Raw genomic sequence first — 22,169 nt, 5'->3', positions numbered from 1 at the left:
GTACAGAATGATCGATAATTTTTGAGTCACATGTGACAGTTATTATTCAAAAGTCCAGTTTTTGCTAAAGTAACAGCACATGGATGTGAAGAAAACATTATTATGTAACTAAAAGCATAATTCATTATAAGAAATGACTGAAAGACTTCAGGACAAAGAGAAAAAGCAGTATTTTCAGCTGATCACGGTACACTAACATAACTTTGTTACAAACATGAAGGGTTTGCATTTCCTATAGTACTTTCCATACTGGGATCCCCAAACTCCTTCAAATATCACAAAAATCTCTAGGATGAGGCGCTATTTATTTACTTCTAGATATGCGGGAACTGAGGCATCAGCAGCTAATGCACCTTGCCCAAAGCCTCCAGATCCTGTGCTTTATCCACAAGTCTATTTTTGCCTCTATTTCTAATATCCTACAACACATCACACTATAAACACATAGTCTTTGCAAACCTTTAAACTGAATCCAGACTTTCAAGTAAATGGTGAGAATGAATTTCTGGCTGCTTTGAAAATGATGCTATTTCTGGTGTGTAACACAGACAATCTACGGCTAACTGGAACATCACACCTCTCCCTACACACCATCCCACAACCATTTCCAATTTGATAGCTAACGAAGAAATATGAGTCTTATCCTCCAGAGCAAAATATACAAACTGTTATCCAGTTAGTTAAGTAATTTTTGCCCATAGCCTGCTACTTACATGCAGTCTTGTGTAATTCTAATCCTATCCAGTGAGAAAAATGTGAATTTGCCCAATAATCTGGTTATTACTATATAATTAATATTAGCTTTCAGATTTTGAAGATTGGGGGGAGTGACAAAGTCATTTCCTTACAAAATTTATTGAACAATGCAAGCTGTAGGCAGAAAAATAACTGTACCTCCCCATCAATCATAACATACTCACACAAAAGCCAGTCTGAATCTAGGAGAAAAGAATGATAATAAATATAGCACAATAGGAAAGAGCAATGTTACCACACTTTGAAAAGTATGTTAGCAATGTAATCTAAATTGCCTTATGCTGTATATAACAATGTATGGCAGCTAACCAGTCCTTCTAAGTGGATTACTATTTCCCTGGCCAGAAATCTGTGTGGATAAGAAATGGCATCCCCCCACTCCTTCCAATGTAAGATTTATTCCTTTTTTATTTTTTTTCCCCCCTTTAAACAGTGGTATTTCAAAGTGGCTCCTGCATGCGCTTTCCTATCTCAAAAAGAAAAACGCTATTTCAAAAAATTTTAAATGCTTGGAAATGTAAGGATTTTCTCCTTAAGAATAAAATGTTCTTCTTCCCTTGGTTGAAGCATTAAGTCATGATGGTTTCCAAGCTAACACATTAATTATGATGGGTTGATGGGTCACGCTACATTGCACTGCAGCAAATCATGAAGCATTAATCTTGGAAAATACAGAGAGAATAACCCGGACAGACAGACACACACTCCCTTTCCCTCTTTACAGCTTCGCTAGTTGCTGCAAATTCTGTCCAAAATAAAAAACAAACCAAAAAACCCCCAGAGAGATGCAATTGTCTGATTCACAGTGATAATTTAGCTGAAACCCTGCTAAGTATTCACATAAAACTGGACACATGCACAGTTCTTCAGTAAAGCTGATTTTGGGAAGAAAGCATAGAAGTTGTTTCTTACCTGTAATATGGTAGCTAACCTGTCGGTTGACATCAGACGTGTCTTCATCCCAGGTGCTAAGAACCGCCACAACTTCCCCTGGAGGGTCACTCTCCTTCACTGACCCTCTGTACACCTCATGCTCAAAGACAGGTGCATTATCATTTATATCTGTCACAGTAACTGAGACCAAGGTGGTTGATGACAAAGATAAAGCTTCCCCCAGATCTGAGGCCACCACTGCAAAGGTGAAAGCAGGATCCTTTTCATGGTCCAGATCCTTCAGTGTGCTGATCCAGCCACTGTTGCTATCAATCGTGAACGCTTCTGTGATCTTCTCCAGCTCTGATTCTACTGCAAGTGTATATGTGACCTGTCCGTTTGCACTCGAGTCTGCATCTGCTGCTTTAACTTGCATAAGTTTCGTTCCTATGGGCATCCCTTCCATTATGATTGCGTCATAGCTAGCCGTTTCAAACATGGGCTTGTTGTCATTTACATCCAATACCTTAACTTCCACATCCACAGTCAACACAATGTCTACTTTGTCTAACTGAATGGTGGCCGCAACTTTGAAGTGAAATGCCGGATTTGTTTCATGGTCAAGTCTCTTATCCAGTTTTATGAGCCCCGTGTCTTGCTCTATGACGAAAACCCCATCTTTGTTGTTTTCAGTCAGCTCACCATTAACTGTGCTATACAAAGCACCCTGATTAGGCAAAACATGCAGAATGTCGATGGTACTACCTATGAGGGTGTCTTCTGCTACGGTAAAAGAATACTGGGGTTGAGAAAAGGAAGGCAAAATCGTTTCTGGAGGTAAAACATGGATGTAGACAGGAATAAGGGAATGCTTTACAGGAATGCCACCATCAACTGCTTTGACAAAGAATGACAGAACTGTGTTTTTCAGTTGGTTAAAGCTACCCTTGGTGACCATCCATCCATTGTCTGGATCTATTTCAAGCAGATCAGCTACTGAAACCGAGGCCTCACTGTATAAAGAATAGGTGATTCTGGAATTGGCTCCATCATCTGGATCTACTGCTTGCACTTGGGTCACCAAGTAACCTTTCCCAACATCTGCTTTGACACTTGCTCTGTATTCGACTGTCATAAATTGGGGAGCGTTGTCATTCTCATCCACTACTATCACTCTCACAGTGCAAAACGTAGTCCTGCCACCTCCATCGAGAGCTCTCAAAAATATACCGATATCACTCTCCGGCGGGTTCTCCCGGTCTAACCTCTCGGTTGTCAGAATCTGCCCATTGCTATCAATCAAAAATCGATCCTTGGCAAAGTCATTTATTATGGAGTAGCTTATCTGGCCATATACACCTGAATCCCCATCTGTTGCCTTCACATGGATTACTTTAGTTCCAGGAGCAGCGTTTTCTCTAACCTCTGCAACATAAACGCTCTGTGAAAACACAGGGCTGTAGAGGTTGGCCCCAAGAATCTGTATGTGCACCTGAGCTGTGCTGGTGAACAGTCCATCTGACACAGAGACATTTAGGCTGTACATGGGCTCCATTCTCTGCTTCCGATGGTTGGAAAGCGTGATAACACCACTCTTGCTGTCCATAATAAAACTGGTCCGATCATTTCCTGATAAGATGCTGTACTCCAGTCTGTCAAAATCAGAGCTGTCGGCATCAGAGGCTTGGACACAAGTCACAAAATGACCCCGAGGTGCCAGTTCACTCACATACGATTCATATATTAACTGGTTAAAAACTGGAGGGTTGTCATTCATATCTGTTATTGAGATACTAACAAGAACCTCACTGCTTAGTGGTGGGAACCCATTATCGGTTGCTCTGACTTTCAAGCTGCACTGCTGTATGAGTTCATGATCCAGCATCCGGGCTGTCAGAATTAGGCCACTGGTGCTGTCTATATGGAAATAGTCCGTGCTGTTAAAGGTGTCCTGGACTATCTGATACTGAACAATCTTGTTATTGTCAGAGTCAGCATCGATAGCAACAACCTGCAGTACAGGAGTCCCAATCAAAGATGCTTCAGACAAAGTAGCATTATAAGCCAACTGATCAAAAACTGGAGGATTATCATTCACATCATTAATGATCAAGTCCACAGTGACCTCTGCTCGAGCACCAGTGAGGGCATCGCTGGCTCGCACCATCAGCTTGAAAAGAGAATTTATTTCATAGTCCAGTGGGCTGATGACACTCAGAACTCCAGTATCAAAGTCGATATTAAACTGGTTGTAGGGATCTCCATCAACAATGATATAAATGATACCCTGGCCTTCGGGACTGGTCGCATTTATGCTTAAAATTGGTGTGTGCATTTCTACATCTTCATTCACGGAAGCTGTATAGAAGGGCTTGTCAAATACAGGCATTGCTTTGTTAACAATAGTAATGGGGAGCTCTACTGCAGCAGACAACGACGGGTTACCACCATCTTTTGCAAGAATGACAACCAAATACTCTATATTAGATAAATCAGAATTGAAGGCTTCTTTTAAAGTGACGCTGCCAGTTCCTCTATCAATTTCAAAATGTCCGTAGTCTTCCTTCAGAAGATATGACACGTCACCATTTTCACCCTTATCTTTATCAATAGCTGTCACTCGATATATCAGGGTACCAGGCTCAGCATCGACTTGCACAGCAGCGTAGTATGGGAGCCCTACAAACACTGGGGCGTTGTCGTTTATGTCCTCAATGTAAACCCTCACCACCACTCGAGCGACACGAAGGTGATCTAGTTCACGGCTTGCTTCTACCACCAACTCATACAGCTCTTGTTCCTCTCGATCAAAGGGGATGCCAGTTGTCTGAATGACTCCTGAGGTGGATTTGATTTTAAATTTGTTGCCTGGGTTTAATATACTGTATTTCAAAGGCTCATTGAGGCGGTTACCAACAGCATTCACCACAGCAATCTTTGTGATATTGGTGCTGTTTTCTGAGATAGAAGTGGAATAAAAATTTTGTGTGAAATGGAGCCCACTATCCATGGCTTCTTTTACCATTATGGTCACCATAGCAGTGCTATAAAATTTCCCATCAGATACTCTTACTATTAACATATAATGGTCTTTGGAGAGGCTATTGTTTTTAATGGTGAGTACCCCTGTGCTTGAATCAATTAAAAAATGGTCAATATTGCCTTCAATTAGACTATATGTTAGTTCAGGAGGGATCTCTGAATCTGGGTCTGTAGCCTTGACTTTGAGAACCTCAACACCAACATACGTGGGCAGCAGCAAGACTGTCTCAAATACAGCCTGGCTGAAGACTGGTGGGTTGTCATTGACATCAGTTACCTCAATGGTCACTTCAACTGGGCTCTCTGCTGTAAGCTGGGGATTCCCACTGTCTCTAACATGCACGTGGAAGTGGAAGTGGGCTATTGTTTCATGATCTAAATTTGCGATTGTTCTGATTGCACCTGTGCTGGAATCTACCGTGAAATACTTTTTTGCAGTAGATTCAACAATCTGGTAGACAAGCAAAGCATTCTGGTTGCTGTCAGCATCAGTGGCACGTATCACAAGGGGACTGTTATTCACACTCCGGACTATGCTATTTACAGGAGCAGCTTCGCTTATGCTGCCTGAGTACTGAGAGAAGATAAAAACTGGTGGGTTATCATTTTCATCAACAATCTGAATGTTCACAGTGGCATTTGATGCCATGCCTGCCATATTTGTTGCCTGTATGATGAGCTGATAGAAGGAAGCACGTTCATAATCAAGGGCCTTTTGACTGGTGATCACTCCAGAATACGGGTTTATAGTGAAGACTCCATCCACATTCCCATCTTTAACCTCATAAACTAACGTGGACTGACTGATTGCAGAGAGAGAGATGACAGAAGTACCAATATCCACATTTTCATTAACCTCTGCTTGGTATTCTTTGAGAGTGAACTTAGGGTGGGAGTTATCTGCCATCGTCACAGATATCCGCACAATTGCTGTTGCAGACAGCGGTGGAGAACCTTGATCGGTCACTTTGACTGACAAAACGAACTGTCCCATTGTGGTTAAGTCTGGCTCCTTCAGTAACGTAATGATCCCTAAAACTGGTTCAATCTTGAATGTGTTTCCTGTATTTCCTAGAACACAAATATTGGAAGCAAATTAGAAATTAAATAGAACGCACTTAATGATAATTCAGATCAGGAACAATTAGCTGCAATTTGTTAAAGGCAGTTATTGAAAAAAAACCCACCACAACATAAAATAACTTCAAAGGGCCTTCCAGCCTTCCTTTCTGAAAATCAGGTATCACAGTAGATGGTATAGGTGTTCAAACCTTCAGAAACTCAGGTGCTGCTATCTATATCTTGATTCTGAGTATCAACATCTGAGCAAGTGCTGCATGTGCATTACTCCTACTGAAGTAGGAAAAAGCATCCCTAAATTATGGGAATTAGTTAAATACATGTACACCTAAGGCAAAGAAACTAGATCAGAGGCTAACAAGCCAATTATATGACAAATGGATAACAACTCAGGCTCTTAATTGAAGGGGATATTAAGCAACTGTAGAGAAGATTACAGTAGTTCAAGACTCAAAGAACTGAATATAAAAAGGTTAAAGTGGCATTTAGAAAAACAAACCAGAACAAATAGCATAGGAAAGAGATTCAAGTATCCTGTGGCACAAAGGTTTATCATATGATCTCTGAGGAGGACGAATCTAGATGAATGAGATTTAGCAGCAAATGTCATGAAATGCCTGTTATAACATGAAAGCAGCAATATCACTGACTGCATAAAGGTGAAAACAGTGAGTTTGGATCAAGGACCTTCTTTGGGGTCTTTTTTTCTTTTTAGTCTTTTTGCCAACCTCTTCTTTAGCAAGACAGATTCAAAACTTTTGATATGTATCCCTACCCTATAATTAGAGATCGCCTTTATTAGGCAATCCTTATTTTGCTGGTTCCTTGAGCGCCTGCTTGAAGTATAGGATGCTGTGTGTGTATATGGCATGTGTAAGCATTCAGACTCTTTTTCTGAATTTCATTCTAAACACAAACAGCATGTACCGAGTTACAGCGATTCCAAGCATTATAACATGTTCCTGCTATTGTAATTTACACTCTAAAATCCAGAACTGCTTCCAATCTACAGTCAAGGATCCATCCGTGACCTGGAGAGAAATACGTCTCAGGTAACTGGTGATAAACAAGAGATTTTCTCTTAATGGTGATTGTTACAGGTGCTGTGCACAGAGCAGTAAATGTGAAAATTGTAGCTGGAATACCAAATACATGGAATCCTAAATGAAGTGAGTTAGTATAAACTATTTTTAAGACGTGATTCGCTATCTGTTGTAAATTCTGGGGCTTGGAGGCTAATTTAAGCTACATACTACTGTATGTAGTTCAATTCTGGTATTGGCTTTCTATTTATATCCATCCTTTCAGACCAGTAAAGTTTACTCTACTAGCTAAAACAAAAATTGTGCTATTCACTGAGGAGCTGAGATTCTGCCAGAGCTACAAATTCTCATAAAGATCACAGTATCTGTCACATTTACAGACACTACAAATGCTGCTGCAGTTATTTTGTCAGTACTTGCTAATACAAATAATTTTTAGCCACCGACTGCCACATGCAAGGCCAGAGCTGGTTCTTCTCCTTCAGGAATTTCTTATGAAATTACACAAAAGCTACTTTCATTACCAATTGCTTTCTTCACATGTAAGGTGATGTAAGTAATTCCCCTGAATGAAAGGGCTGTGTACAATCTGAATGCTGCAGTTAAAATTAGTATCCTCAACTGCACAGATTTTATGGATCATAGAAACTACAGCAGCAGAAGACTGAATTGTGATGCATCTGGGATTGGAACATCTGGGGATAATGAAACTGGGGGGAGTGCGTGACTTATAGTAAATGGAAGTTTGAAGTCTGACACTGCAGGGAGAGCTCATGATGAAACAGAAACAGGCTGTAATGGAAGACAGAGCCTCTAGAAAAGAGAAAAACATGCAGACTGAAAAAAGGACCATCTAATAGCTAAAGCATCCTTTCTAATCATCATATTTTTTTGTCTGCATCATGTATTATTCTATTACCTGTGTATGGGAGCCATACTCCTGGCATATCAGGTTGCTCTTTACATTGTGGTGGGACCTATAGGTGATTGTGCTGGAGCCAATAATAGTAATAAGGCGTCAAGAAAAACCTGGGAACGGTCTTGAAAAACATTGCCCCAGGAACCTGATCTGATCTGAATCATAGAATACCAGGTTGGAAGGGACCTCAAAGACCATAAGGTCCGACCTCTCTTGGCAAAAGCATGGTCTAGACAAGATGGCCCAGCACCCTGTTCAGCTGAGTCTTAAAAGTGTCCAATGTTGGGGAATCCACCACTTCCCTGGGGAGATTATTCCAATGGCTGATTGTTCTCATTGTGAAAAATTTTCCTCTTGTGTCCAGTCGGAATGTCCCCAAGAGTAACTTGTACCCATTACCCCTTGTCTTTTCCATGTGACTCCTTGTAAAAAAGGAGCCTCCATCTTCTTTGTAGCCACCCTTTAAATACTGGATCATGGTGATGAGGTGTCCCCTAAACCTTCTTTTCTCAAGGCTGAACAAACCCCCTTCTCTCAGCCTTTCCTCATATGGCAGGCTTCCCAGTCCTTTGATCTTCCTTGTGGCCCTTCTCTGGACCCTCTCCAGCCTGTCCACATCTTTTTTGATAGCGGGGCCCAAAACTGCTCAAAGTTCATTCTATAAGGTAGTGTTGTCCTGCCTGGGCATGCCTAAATTTTCCCCACTCTAAGTTAAAGACCACTGGATAATACTGAGAAATAACTGGTAAGACCAAATGCAGCGCATAAAGGAAATATTTGTTTTGTAGTGCTAAGATCTTTGTAAGATCACAAGGGTCTAAGTTCAGTACTTTTAGCTGCAAAAGACTTCACCTTCTGGTTTGCTTAAGGCACTCTAGTTCCACAAAGCATACAGGGTAATGACAGAAAAAATATTCCTTGGGTCTTCTCTAAGCTTCAGATTACATCAGCTTAATTTAAAGTGTGAGCTTGAACAATATGAAGTTAAATCAATATGAGATGGTGTAGATATTCTTATTCCATTACTTACTTTTTGTCATCTAGCCTGTTCCTAATTGACATAAGCCATCCTAGCTAGTGACAAGTCTTTATAATAATATAGGGATAAATAATGATCCTGTAGGATCAGAGCCTCTCTTTTTCCAGGCACCCCTCTTGCATATATGTTAATGATTTGTCTCAGAGATAATTCTTAACTTCAGGTCCATATGAGCCAGAGAAAATTACATTCACTTGCATGTGTGGCAGAGATAACGCAAATTTCCCGTGACCGTGCTGTTATACCAGCAGAGGAATGATTTTGCTGGTACAGATTATGTGGTCAATGTAAATATCCACATCTTAACAGCAAAAGCAATTTTAATCTAGTATCACCATGCCCTCCCTTAGTTTCAAGAGACCTTGTGCCACTAAACTTCTACAGCTCTGCTGGCATAATTTTTTAGCATAGCCCTGGTGTTAGTCTCCATGCTCCTCTGATCTGAATATTGGCAAAGATGCCAGGACATACCAGCTGTTGTGGCATTTGTTTACGGAGGAGCCACTGTGTACTAGGCTGAAGCCAGCAACCTGAAAACAAGTCACTGGCTGTAGCTTTCAATAACTATCTATCTTCTGTGATGGTTTTGAACTAATGACTTAGAGGTAAAAGGCTCTGTAGTCATCTAGTGAACATGAATGAGGTTCTGTTCTGACAAATTTTGGGTATCATAGCTTCAAAATAAAAACCAGCCAACAGGAAGGCGCCTCCTTTGCCCAACTCTACAGGGGAGGGCAGACCAAAGAAGCTGGCTTGTGTGTCAAGACAGACAACCATCACAGCACTGCTTTGTATATGGCATGAATCATCATGCTAAATTTTCAGCCTCTGTCCTAACCTGCTTCAATAGTGTAGATAAGCTCTGCGTTTTCTCCTTTATCTTTGTCCAAAGCTGTGACCTGCAAGACTGCTGATCCAACTGCTGCTGATTCAAACACTGAGGCTTCGTACAATGGGCTGGTGAAGTACGGACTGTGGTCATTGGAGTCTTCCACATTTATGATGACTCTGGCCAGGTTTCTTCTATAAGGGAATTCTTGATCGCGGACCTATAGAACAAGTGCAAAATACACATCTTGATATCCATCTACTAAAACTTCATAAATATTAGTCATCTGAGTGCTAATAATACTTTCCGTTCTATTTAATACAAAGTAATAAAAAAATACATTTGTCCCAAAGAACAGACTAAAACACATTCATATGTGAGATGGCACACAGTAAAATTAAAGAAACAGGAAGAGCTTAGAGATTGTTTTTTTCACTTGTGAAAAAATGCATGGCACCTAATCATCATGACAGCTTGTAGCTGCCAATGGACTTTTTCATCATTATATATGTACATACCTTTTTGAAAATGATGATACCAATAGTAAACAGTAGGAATTACCTTTAACGCTGAGCACTCCCAAAAGAGGTATCATTTATCGCACCTCTCTCAACCCCATACTAAAAAAATCTCAGCATTACTACACTGATAATCCTGCCAACATGATCCCCAAAAGTTTGGTTTTCCATAAGTAGAACAAAACCCTTACTGTATCAGCTGGAGATCAAACACAAGTACTGGGAAATGACCTCTATCAGCCGTGTCACTTTGTGCTTCACTTTATATTTCTTTCTTAACCTGCTCGCCAAAGGACTTGCAGCTTGTCACGCTGTGAGCTGAGACCCCACTCAGCTCCTGCTCACTGGATCTCACAGCAGCTCTCTGACTCCTGGGCTCCCCCGCCCAGAGACGGCCCCGCACCTAACACGTTATGAGCTGTTCCTTCAAAAATCTCTTCTGCAGGAGTCTTAAGTGGTTAAAGAAAATGGCGGACTACAATGTTTACACCAACACAGATTATTTTTTTTTTTATTAACCTCCTGTGCATAATATACAGCCTTCACTTGAAAACAGATAGACTTATGTTTTGTAATTTAGACACACTGAGCAAAAAATGGTAATTAATTTTTTTTTTCTGCATATCCAAACATTTGGAAATGTAGCTGAAAGCTATTTTGCATATCAACAGCTTATGTACCGAAATAGGTCCATAAAAGTAAACTATAAACGAGGCTTGTATTCAGAGAGACTGTAGGATTCTCTATGGCAAGAAAGCAGTTACCTCCCTGTGAATAACAACTTCTCAAATAACTTTCAGTCTCACTTCAAAAAGTCTGAAAATTACCTTGAGTGAGAGGACCAGATGCCAAGAGATAAAATAATTTCCTGCTGGTTCTCCCTTGAGATAGCAAATCATATCATATTCCATACAATGAATTCACAGTAAGTTTCCCAAAAAAGCCCAAATAAAAAAAGTAAAGTAAATACAGAGCAGGGCAGGCAAGATGAAATTAATGACTACTTACTGCACTAAGAGTCCTTTCCTCATGCAAAGACTAAGGCACGTAAGCACCTGAAGCAGCAGTGATTGTGTCCTGAGACAAGTGAATATTGCATTCTTACCATGACATTAAGGATGTGCTTATCTTGAGCTTCGTGGTCTAATCTCTCAGCAGTATAGAGCACCCCAGTGCTGGGATCAATTCTGAATTTTCTCATGCTGACTGTATCGATGCTGCTGTGAATAGTGTAGCTCAACTTATGCTTTTCATCTCTGTCTATAGCTTCAATTTGCAGTATTTCAGTATCAGGGAGGATGTCCTCTGAAATGGTGACATCGTAACTTGGGTGAGAGAATTCTGGGCCATTATCATTGTTATCCAACACTTTGATAAGAACCTACAGTTAATAAAAGAAAAACATTTGAAGTTATTGACGTCTAGTCTGGCACCTAGAGAAATATAATTTACTTTAGATGGCTGATGATGTTATGATGCTGTATGGTGGGACTGAGAAACATCATTTAATATCAAATGCTTACTGTTCAGATCAAAAGAAATAGTAAGGATATGACTTTGGAGGCAAAATGTTCTTAATTATAAGACCTACTCAGAGTCTGGGAAAGAAGTCCGTATTTTCAGTACCTATGGATTGGAAAATATTCCTACAATGGTCATATGAAGGGTGTTGTTGTCCCTTGTTACTGCTCTGGTTACAAGATACTTCTAGAGCTATTATGGGATTTCCTTTCCCTTTCACTATTAAGAAGCTTATAAAAGGATCCTTTTCATGTTACTTAAATCTGCTTTTTGTATAATCAAGATTCGGCTAAATCCTGTGTTGTTTTCTGCCCAATATATTGCTCTGGGACATACTAGCAATGTCAAATCGTGACAGCTGCTGTTACACCTTAGGCTGTGTTAGGAATGGTGACACTTGATGGGGCGAGAACAGGAGACATGACCTCATGACCATGCAAGCCCACCCCACTCAGATCAATACATACCACCAAGGACAGGTAATCTCAGGGCACTGGTGACAGAGAAGGATTATTTTTATGGTTTCATCCTTGCTCTTCCTTTGCCAGTGACGGGTGACTTTATTGCCAACTAACTCACTTTCCCCTCGAACACCTATTTGCCTTCCTTCTGTTGCAGTTTACGAACGGCAAGATTGCTGCTAAAATGTGAATGAACACTGTGCCATTTGCTTCAAGTCTGTCTTTAAAACCTTGGTATTGATCCCTAAAGAAACTTGGAGAGGGGGAAGGCAGCCAGGATGCTGCTGTTGCTGCCTATTACACCCATTTCAATATATCACAAGCTGACCCTGGTAACTAATAAGAATCCCTATTTTCCAAGCTTTGCCTTTCAAAAGTTATGTGACTATGCAATGTTATGTGTGTGTGGCTCCGATGAGGTTTTGTGTTTTTCACCATTGGAGGAGTCACTCCCTGGAGAAGAGTTGCTTTCCAGACTTTGTACGCTATAGATTACTTTGGGCACCGTGGCAGCAAAACCCTTGACAAACTATGTAATACTGAAAGAGGCAATGCAAAGAGTTGCCTCTTTATCAGTACTGGAAACAAAAAGTATCTTTTGCAGAATACACCTGTGAAAGCCCACACCTAATTGTACAGTGAGTGAATTTTATCCAAGGGCTTTGAAGTAGGAAATAGTCCAATGAACAACATGGGAAAGGCCATGCACAGGACTCTTCCCTAAGACTAGGAGACTTGATCTCATGATATTTTCTTTGTTGTTCTGAAAAATACCTAGCTTTTTTTTAAGCAAATATTTTATTACTTTGCTTCGTCAAGCCCTGTTCACTCATACTTTCTTAACAGAAGAAAAATACAGTTATACTTTTACTGCTATATTGCACAAACAGATGTTGGCCTCAGAGAGAAATGAAACTTTTAGATTTCCATGATATTTGGAAGGGTTTGCAGAACACATTACCAGAAGGAACATGAGCAATTGTAAGCGGTAGTTGTAATGAACTAGCCTGGGAACTGTTTAAAAGACAGCTGAAATAAAATGTTCTGTAAGTTAAACGGCATAGGACTTCAATTGCGCATTCCATACGATTTAATTTTCACCAGATTATGGTACAACAGAGTGAAGCAGGGCGAAGCCTATATTGAATTATGCTTCAGTCTTGGGCAGATAGCAATAAAATTGGGACGAAGTATACATTGCTGGGCCTATAGTAATGATGAAGAGTTAGCTTCTTATATTTTTGTTGTTGCTATACAATATATCAAGGTGTGTTTCTGACCTGACTAAGGAAAAAAAAAAAGCCAAATGCACATCTGAAAAATATGTGAAGAAATGAGTTGTAATATGAAATGTTGTAAAATGAAAGACTTCAACTCTGCTCTAATGGGACACAGAACCAGTGCTGAACCACTTTTGTTAGTGTAAGGAAGAGACACTGAAGCAATCTGAGTTGGGGATAATCTGATTACCAGTGTTTAACACTTAAAGACATCTTCTTGAGCAGTTTTGATACCCACAGTCCTTGCCAGGTACCACTGTAACATGGCTGGATTATTTTACTGCTGCATTGTTAGCACAGACAGGAAGAAAACACATTTTATTTTACTTTTAATTAGTGACCTAAAACTTTGTCATGTACCATTTTAGATGGATTTGATTGGAAATACCAAGAGTGTTTGATTCTGCTGATGCTAGTATAGCACAGTTTACCTTGAACGAGTAAGCTGCCCTGTGGGGGGACGGGCTCGTATGTGTGAATTTGTTTTTAACATTGCTGTGTGCAAGCTCAAGCTATTCTGTAAGAAAAAAAAAATGTACAGATGCACACCAATGTGTCTTAAAGGTACTGCTACAGTGGTGACATGCTGTTTTGTTTGCGTGGTGTGTGATCACCCCAGTGCTGGGGTTTACTTCCCATTATATCACTGGCAAATCGGGAAAGCAGAGGAGGGCATAAAGCTTTATCCACCAGAAAGCCTGCACCGTGACTGTGCAAGCCATGGCTCTGTGATTTATGCCTTCGCTAGACTGCATAAACTAAACAGGGTGGGACTGGATTAGTGTCGGAGACCAAGGGCAAACCAGGAGACTATGGAAAATATAGTGTGGATTCACAAAGCAGGATTTCTTCCCACTGAAAAAGGTGTAAGCTGATGCCCTGACACACAGATATGGACCATGATGGTGCTTGGGGAGTGGGAGGCATGGAGAGGGGAAAAGATAAGAAAATTGAGGTCCTCATTCACTGTGGTTGTTCCCCCAACTTACGGGGAACTACACACTTAAAATTGCTTTGATAGTTTCCAGAAAAGAACAACTTTTTTTTTTCCTTTTTTTTCTTTCACTTCGTATCTACTATAAAACTGATCAAGTGCCTGTTTAAGTGGTAGGCATATTCCTCCCCAGGGATGACAGTATTTTAATCATTTGTCAAGTGATCCACATTGAAATACACATTATTTATTACATACTCTGCATTTCAACAGCCACTTCCATCTGGAGATGGAAGGCGGTGGGTTAGAGATGCTAATGAATAAAGAGGTCATTATTGATTCACAATTTCGTCTATTAAAGCAGTTAAGAGTATTTCTAATTTTTGTCAGCTGTCCCTCAAAATCCCTGAGAGTCAACTGTAATTTTAACATTACGGTCTCTCCTTTACTAGAGGGGGGTGGATTTTCCTTGTAACAGAACAAAGTTAGATTATATACAGGAATAGAGAGCTCTGTTAAACCCACAAGCTATGGAAAGGGAGAAAATGGAACTCTTTTATGTTCTTCAAAATTCAACAGTCTTGGGAGCTACTTGAAAAAAAAATCAAGTAAAATAAAATGGAACTTAAATGCAATTTTAAATAGGTATTAGTACTTCAATCATTACAGGCCTTTGGAGGAGCAAGTGACTGTTATTATCCCCATCCTTTGCCCGGCAAAACACTGCCTGGCAGCAAGGTTAAATAACTTACCAAAGCCACACGAGAAGTGCAGTGGCAAAGCTAGGGAAGAAGTTCAGGGCTGCATGCTTAGGTTTGTTTCTTTTCCAGCCACCCCCCTTTTACTAGGTCATCTTAAAATGCCACCTTCCTATGCAGAAGATTTCCTGCTCCAGTAGGATGACTTCTAGTTAGGTGTTATTTAAAAACAGAGAACAACCTTTTCCTTTAATAACGGACAAACGTTACACTGACACGAACACCAGGCTTAGAGAAAACCTGATCCTACAAACATATGTGAAGTTGAGTAAGCCTAATTCCACCAGATCGTTAATATGAGGAAAGTTACTCAAATTCATTTAACGACTGCCAAACTTAGGCATAAAATCTTGGTACTACTGGCAAATTTCCCACTGACTTCAAAAGGGCCAGCATTCTGCTCCTTGAAGCCTTAAGCTTTAGCCAGCCTGTAGCACGTCTTTCACCCAAAATCAAGTGCTAACCTACAGAAGCAACTTAAAGACTCACAGCGTATGTGCAATTTAATACTTTAATACACATTTATTTCCAAATGGAAGATATGGCAAGAAAGAGCTGTGTTGCATAAATATCTTTTATTCCTGTGTAGATGCCTGGGGTGTTAAGCTGTGACAATACCCATTGTGTAAATCAAAGGCTTTAAAAGTTTCCCAACACATCTCCGAAAGTTGATGAATAGAAATGTTTACTATTTGTTTGCTGCTAAGTAGGGATTCCTCTTTGCTGAGGACTGTGCAAGGTTACTGACTAAACCACTTTTCATAGACAAACATTAGCTGCACGTCTTTTTTCCACGCTCATAAAGCAAACATGCAGCAAAGCAGTCTCTGCCTGGTTATCCTTGAAAGCTCATATCTTTTCCAGCGTGTCGCAGGCTTCAGAAAGGCAGGCTTGCCTCCTTCTGCTTCCATTGTGCAGAGACTAATTTATAGTCCGAACAAGCGCCTTGCCATAAAAGATTTGCTTCTCCCTGCTCACTTCCTATTTCCCACAGTTAAAGCAAGTTTCAAATAAAGGATTCATGGGCCTCCAAGCTTACAAATTAGGCAAAGTAACACTCAGAGCATTAGCAAAGATTTTGTATTCAAAGTGGTAAGTGAAAGGCCTAGAGAAATACAATCAAATCAAAGCAGGACAAAACCTAATGCAGGAAGTCTCTCCAAAGCTGTTTTTAATGTTGCCCATCACAAATACCTTTGGTTTAGGCACAAACGCATTTGAGTGAAAACTGGATAAATGCCAGGAGCTGCTTTAGAGACATTTGAAGCTGGAAGAATCTCCCTGGCTAATTGCTTGGTCTGGGCACAGTGTTGTAGTACAACCTATTAAGTGCCTGAATTGCTTAAACTCAGGTTACGCTTTTGTATGGGTTTTGAAAACCTATTTTGATTTAATATTGCTGTCAATACTGTTACCATACAACTTTATTTGCTACTTCCTGACAAGTTTCTCTCTCCTCCAAACCCCAACCTTAACATAAAAATGCAGTTTGCCTATCAACCTCAGTGGCCTGTTATTTATACTTTACTGTGCCCCTTATGTTATGTTAAAATGGGGGGAAAAGTCTTCGTTTCACAGGCAAGGCAGTGCTGAGATTGCTCGATGGACAGAAAAAACATCAAGGATTGGGTTGGTTCTAGTTTGGAAGAAACATTCAACTGAGCAAAAGTGAAAAATTGAATTGAAACCCCCTGTCTTCTTGTCCGTCCTAGAAGAATCCACAGCCCAGAACCTCTTTTGGCAGGCTCTAATGTCTTATCTACATTTTGGCCATGGTTCTCTAAGAAGAGCTTTTCACCGTTCAGCTAATCTAACCACCCTCACGCAGGGTGATTGATCCGCTCCTCTTTGTTATGAAACAATCTTATAAAGAAAAGGTGTTCTCTGAAAGATGACACCAAGTTTGGTATCCTGAAACTTGCAGCTAAAGGTCAACCCTGAGCAGAAGAATAAATAAAAGTCCACAACCTTCTGCAAGGAGAGACAGAAAGGGGCAATGAGAAGTAACTTCTCCCGTCTGCTCTTCCAGCCTGGTTGGCTCCAGCTGAAGGTGTTACAAGCAACCACGTATTGATCTATAAAAACTTTTCAGAGGGAACTGCATGTTCCTCTCTGAGTGTCCACTCTGCTGGGAAATAGTGAGGTGGTTTTGCAATAAGTGAAACTGAGGGACTTTTTGCCTCCTAGCTTGGAAGCATCAGCCTTCATACTTTAAAGCATCTTTTTTATAGCAGTTAGGATGATGAGAAAGAAGGAGAAGGTAAAAAAATAAGCAAGAAGTAAAACTGTCTTTTTCATATAATATCATGACTCCAGGAGGCTGTTTTTAAAAAAAATAACTATCTTCTAGTACAACATTCTCAATAAGAGTGAAAAATTATGATCACTTAGATGATTGTTCCCCACTGTACCCTTCTGTGGGTATTTTAGCAAAACTCAACAGCACATGCTACAAAGAAATAAATAAATACTATTCATATGCTGTGTTTGGATGTAAAGGATTTGAGTTGTTCAGTAAAAAAAAGGAGGCTTTGGGATAAACCAGACTCCCAACCAAGAGAACCTCTAATGTTACACCGTCAGTCAAAATTGTAGCAGGAGTGGGCATTTAGATACCATTATACTGATTTCTTGCTGGGAGGTTCCTCTCTCTGCTCAAGCGAGGGCAAGAGACCCTTTCCCAGCCCGAAGGGAGGCAGTGGCGGTGGCGAGGACCCGGGTCACTGCACGGAGCTGCTGTCCCGGCTCTTTCCAGCGCGCGGGATGCAGAAGCCCTGTCCCCTCCCCAAGGCCAACAGCTTGCCTGGCAGCTGCAGGAATCGCATTTCGTGGGGATTTAGAGCCAACGTACGCCTTCAGCCTTTAATAAATTACCACATGGCCTTGAGCAATGATGAATTAAGCTAAGGGGAAAAACCAAAAGCGCTCCCTGGCTAAGTCAGGAGACTTAGCCTTCCTAGAAGTTAATCAACGTGACAGAAGCTTTATACCCACACTCCAAATATATAAATCAAGCGAGTCAACATTTCTTCGTCTTTGCCCCCTCCATCCCTCCCCATCACAGCTATGCTGCCGGGATGGCTGGGGCTCAGCTGCACGGGCAGCGCGGTGTGCGGCAGTGGTTCAACGAGTCCCGGCGCTTTGCTTCTCACTTTGGAGACTATTCCTTTTTGAAATCCTGATCAGGCCCAAACCAAACAGGCTTTCAGTTACAAAGGAAGTTTGTGATTTTTAAATTTTTTTTAATATTCCATATGTTCTTTTCGCCTCTTTTCACAACAGTGAACCACTAATAGAACAGATGTAACTTTTAAATCAAAATGATTTCCTTCCTCTCATGGCACGGTAGTGAACCATGTGCACAGTAAGGCATGAAGGAAGCAAACAGTTTATTGGAGTTTAAGGCATGCAGGAGCATTGCTGAAGAAACTTAATGTGAGTCTGTGCCAGGGATCATGTTACCGAAGCAAAAATCTTTGGCATTTTTACGCTGTATTTTACCATCTCCAACTGTGTAACAGAGAAAAGGCAAGGAAGAGATAAAGGGAAACAGGTGGGGTGGAATAAAAAGCGAGACTGTTCCATTTGGCATGGCGATGATCAGCTGTTTCATAATAAACCATCGCACTTTGCGGGGGGGGGGGGGCTTTATATTATTTTATTGTTATACAAGGGGATGAATTTATACATTTGCTTTCCACCCGCTTCCTCTTCTACCAAATCTTCTTGCAGCTATAGTTAAAAATGCAGGTGGTACTACTTACATGAGACAAAATACTTACAATGTCATTTTATCAAAACTCAGAACAAGGCCACTGAGAGCCATCAGTAGATGCTTTTTTGACTCTTTCTATGACATGTTTTACTTAACCTATCGGTTTGAGTTCTTTATTATTGTTCCAAAAGGAAATAAAGATGAATGAGGTAACCAAAGGCTCCAAAGTACAGTCAAATATACAGTATGAAAGTTTTGTAAAAGGGAGAGATAATTAGGCAGGCCAAAATTCTGGCAGCTTTGAGATGATGATCGATTTTGAAATCTCTGTTGTGAAGACCTAAAGAAACACATTCTCAGATGTTGTCCAGGCCATGATTAAATATTTAAACAGTGTCCACATGGAGAGGAGGGAGGAAGGGCCTGTACCCACCGATGATTATCTAATGCTGTACTATTGCAATCTTAAATTACTATCTAACATCTTTAAATAGGTCACATCACTGTTACAAAGAATGCCCAGACTTCTTTTAGAATGCAACAGCTTTACTGAAATATGTTTTTACCATATGTTTTAATTAAAAATGTAGGGTTTTCATCAAAATAGGTTTTGAGGACTGTCATAGGGGTCAATTTATTAACTCAAAAGCAGCAAAACCAATAAACAATTACTTGTATCCAGCATGTTTGAAATTCCCTGTGCTTTTTAATATCTGTCTGGCTGAAATGTTTGCAAGAAAAAAAGTGTTGTGTTAGGGATTCAACACCACATTTCTTAAAGATGAACTGAGAGTGTCGCCAAGATTAAAAAACAACGCAAACCAAAAAACTGCTCCAGAAGAAAAAGCCTTATGGAGCGGGAACATGAAGAGGCCAGCCATTTTCCTTCGCTTGTCTACCAGAAGACCAGGACGTGATTTGACTGTTCTAAGTGCCTTCCTGGGGAGAAAATACTGGTTTTTAAAGAGCTCTTTAATCGAGCAGAGAAAGGCATAACAGGTAATGCAGGCCAGATATAATTGAGTTAAAAATAAGGGATGTTTTTAGCAGAGATGCAATTAATTAGTGAAACTAGCAGGGAAAATAGCAGATTTCCTACCACCTAAGTTACTATTAACTGATATTTTCTTATCGAGTGGATTATCAGGAGAAATTATCTGATAGGGATACTTAGATAGAGATTTTAGGGCTGGTTATAAACAGGAATTCAGATTGAGAAAGCACTCAATGATTTAACAGTCTCTTAGGAAAGTTGGTGTTGTGATCAGTGAATACAGATTTACATCTGAACCATTTGAGCAAAAAGACAAGGTAACACAGAAGCATCTGCGTGTACATGCATATATGTAAATATAAAAACTGTTGAGGCCTTTCTTCTGCATTATAAAGAGGCAAATAACATCACATTTTTTTTTTTCTTCATTTCCTCTATAAACCGCATTTAATCTGGGATTTGAGGCTGCACACAGGCATCCTCTACTAGTATGTATTTTTCCCTATGTGTCAAATAATATCCAGGCTATAGGCACACTTTACACTGGGGCAGTAATTCAGATGTAGGATTTCAGGCCCTAGCTAATCCATACCACACAACTCTACCTCGTATTGAAGAATTTGGCTCTTTGTGGAGTCTCCCAGGTGCCACCTGAACTGCAGAGTCCCTGTCCCATGACCCTGACCATGTCCCAACTCCACACTGGTTCCCACCAAACAGATATGCAGGCTCTGCGTCAGGGTCTCTCCGACAAGCATGTGTCAGAGCCAGCGTTATCCCAGCCCTTCATGTTCATCTGACCTGACTTTTTAATTGCTGGAAGGCACTGACCCTGATAAGCAAGCCTGGTTTTAAAGGGTTCACTGGGGCTGTTCCCCAGAAGACGATGTAATCGCAGGCAGTGACACATAAGGAGAGATCTTTTGAATTTTAATTTTCGCCTCTGAACAATTTCTTCTCTGAACAATTGATCCTATGTCCCACATTTGGGTCTTGGGAGGATGAGAGGTATAAACTCCATTTAATACAATCAATAGCAATATTCCCCAACACCACAGAAGCACTATTGTATTTTGGACCATTACGGGGTGATACAATTGTCAAAACCTAAGCTTCGCTGCCTGTGATAGGGACTCCCTCAGCTGGAGGAAGGCAAATTACTTTCGTGTGAGCACGAAGAGGACAAAAGGAGAAATACCGCTTTGAAACAGTCAACAGCCAATTCTTTACAACCAGATGGAAAGGGTCTGAAAAATATCCCCTCCATTAGTTAGCAGTGGTCTCAAAGGACGAGGTTTTATTTAAATGGCAAAATTATTAATTTTTATAGCATATACATTCCACTAACAAATGAAAAACTTGCCAAGAAAGGAATGTGATAGATATTCTACCTGAGTCGTGGCAATGTTTGTTCCATCGGTGACCTCCACAGTCATATTATATATTGACCTCTGCTCTGCATCCAAAGGCTTTGCAATGACAATAGTGCCCACTCCCTTCTCCGCGTCGAAAGAACTATCGTAATTCCCTCCTAATTGTTGCACAAAAATACAATTAAATTAGCCATCTCTGGAAAACTTCCACTGAAAACGTTCCTAGAAGTGGGCATATCTGTTTACCGGCATCCATCTTAACAGCTTGCCTTAGCATACACAGTACATCTACTGATACTTCTTTGTTCATAACTCATTTATATTTCAAAGCACAGTTTGTATATTGGAAAGCAGATATCATTAAAATGCACTGCAAGAAAAAAAATCTAGCAGTATATTTAAGTGAACCATAACTGAGTCTATAAAAAGAATCAAATGGCTATAAGCCCATAAGATGCGTGCCCTTGTAGTCTGGATAATGAACAAGCACAATTATCTTTTTGTATAAAAATCATTTTAAGAGGGTTTTAGTCTGCAAATTTTATTTTCAGGAAATTCTCACTGATGCTCGTGGGTGCAAAGACCATCAACTGAGTCTTTAAAAATTACAATTATAATCAATTTAAAAATGCAAATAGAGATTTGTTATGTTAATTTCAAGGACAATGATAATTACTGGCAGCAAAGGTCAAATTCTACTAGTCTTTTAGGAATTATTTAAATAGATCTGACAGGATACACATCATAAATTTTTTTCCATAAAAAAACCCCTCACAAAGTACTGTTCTGAAACTAATATCCCCTTATCCTGTCACACACTGAGTGATGCAGCAGTGCAAAAACCCTCCTGAGTCTCAGGTGAAAGAAAAAAAGGAAAAAGAAGGAAAAAATCTATTAAAACATCAGAGAAAGCCATAAATAATTTGAGATTAAAGGGTTACAGGATTTCTCAGCCACAGCTATAGTTTATAAATTAGAACCACTCATTATGTTCAGAAGTAAAGCACACGCTCCCTGCTGCTAAGCTGCTTCTT

General features: G+C 40.2%; 1 protein-coding gene across 2 annotated transcripts in view; it reads right to left on the bottom strand.

Annotated features, from left to right (window-relative positions):
* Positions 1-22,169, bottom strand: part of FAT3 (FAT atypical cadherin 3) — a 323,651-nt gene that overhangs the window by 73,405 nt on the left and 228,077 nt on the right. For both annotated transcript variants that reach the window (XM_059827150.1, XM_059827219.1), the window contains exons 6-9: positions 21,154-21,293; positions 11,205-11,480; positions 9,591-9,801; positions 1,669-5,742 (exon numbers count right to left, since the gene is read on the bottom strand). In XM_059827150.1, coding sequence (XP_059683133.1) covers positions 1,669-5,742; positions 9,591-9,801; positions 11,205-11,480; positions 21,154-21,293 — 4,701 coding nt within the window. The remainder of the gene's footprint in view (positions 1-1,668; positions 5,743-9,590; positions 9,802-11,204; positions 11,481-21,153; positions 21,294-22,169) is intronic.

This window comes from Gavia stellata, chromosome 1 (assembly GCF_030936135.1).
Source record: "Gavia stellata isolate bGavSte3 chromosome 1, bGavSte3.hap2, whole genome shotgun sequence".
In the NCBI taxonomy this organism is placed as follows: domain Eukaryota; kingdom Metazoa; phylum Chordata; class Aves; order Gaviiformes; family Gaviidae; genus Gavia; species Gavia stellata.
The sequence above is the reverse complement of the archived record's forward strand: the minus strand, read 5'-3'. Positions and strand labels throughout refer to the sequence as shown.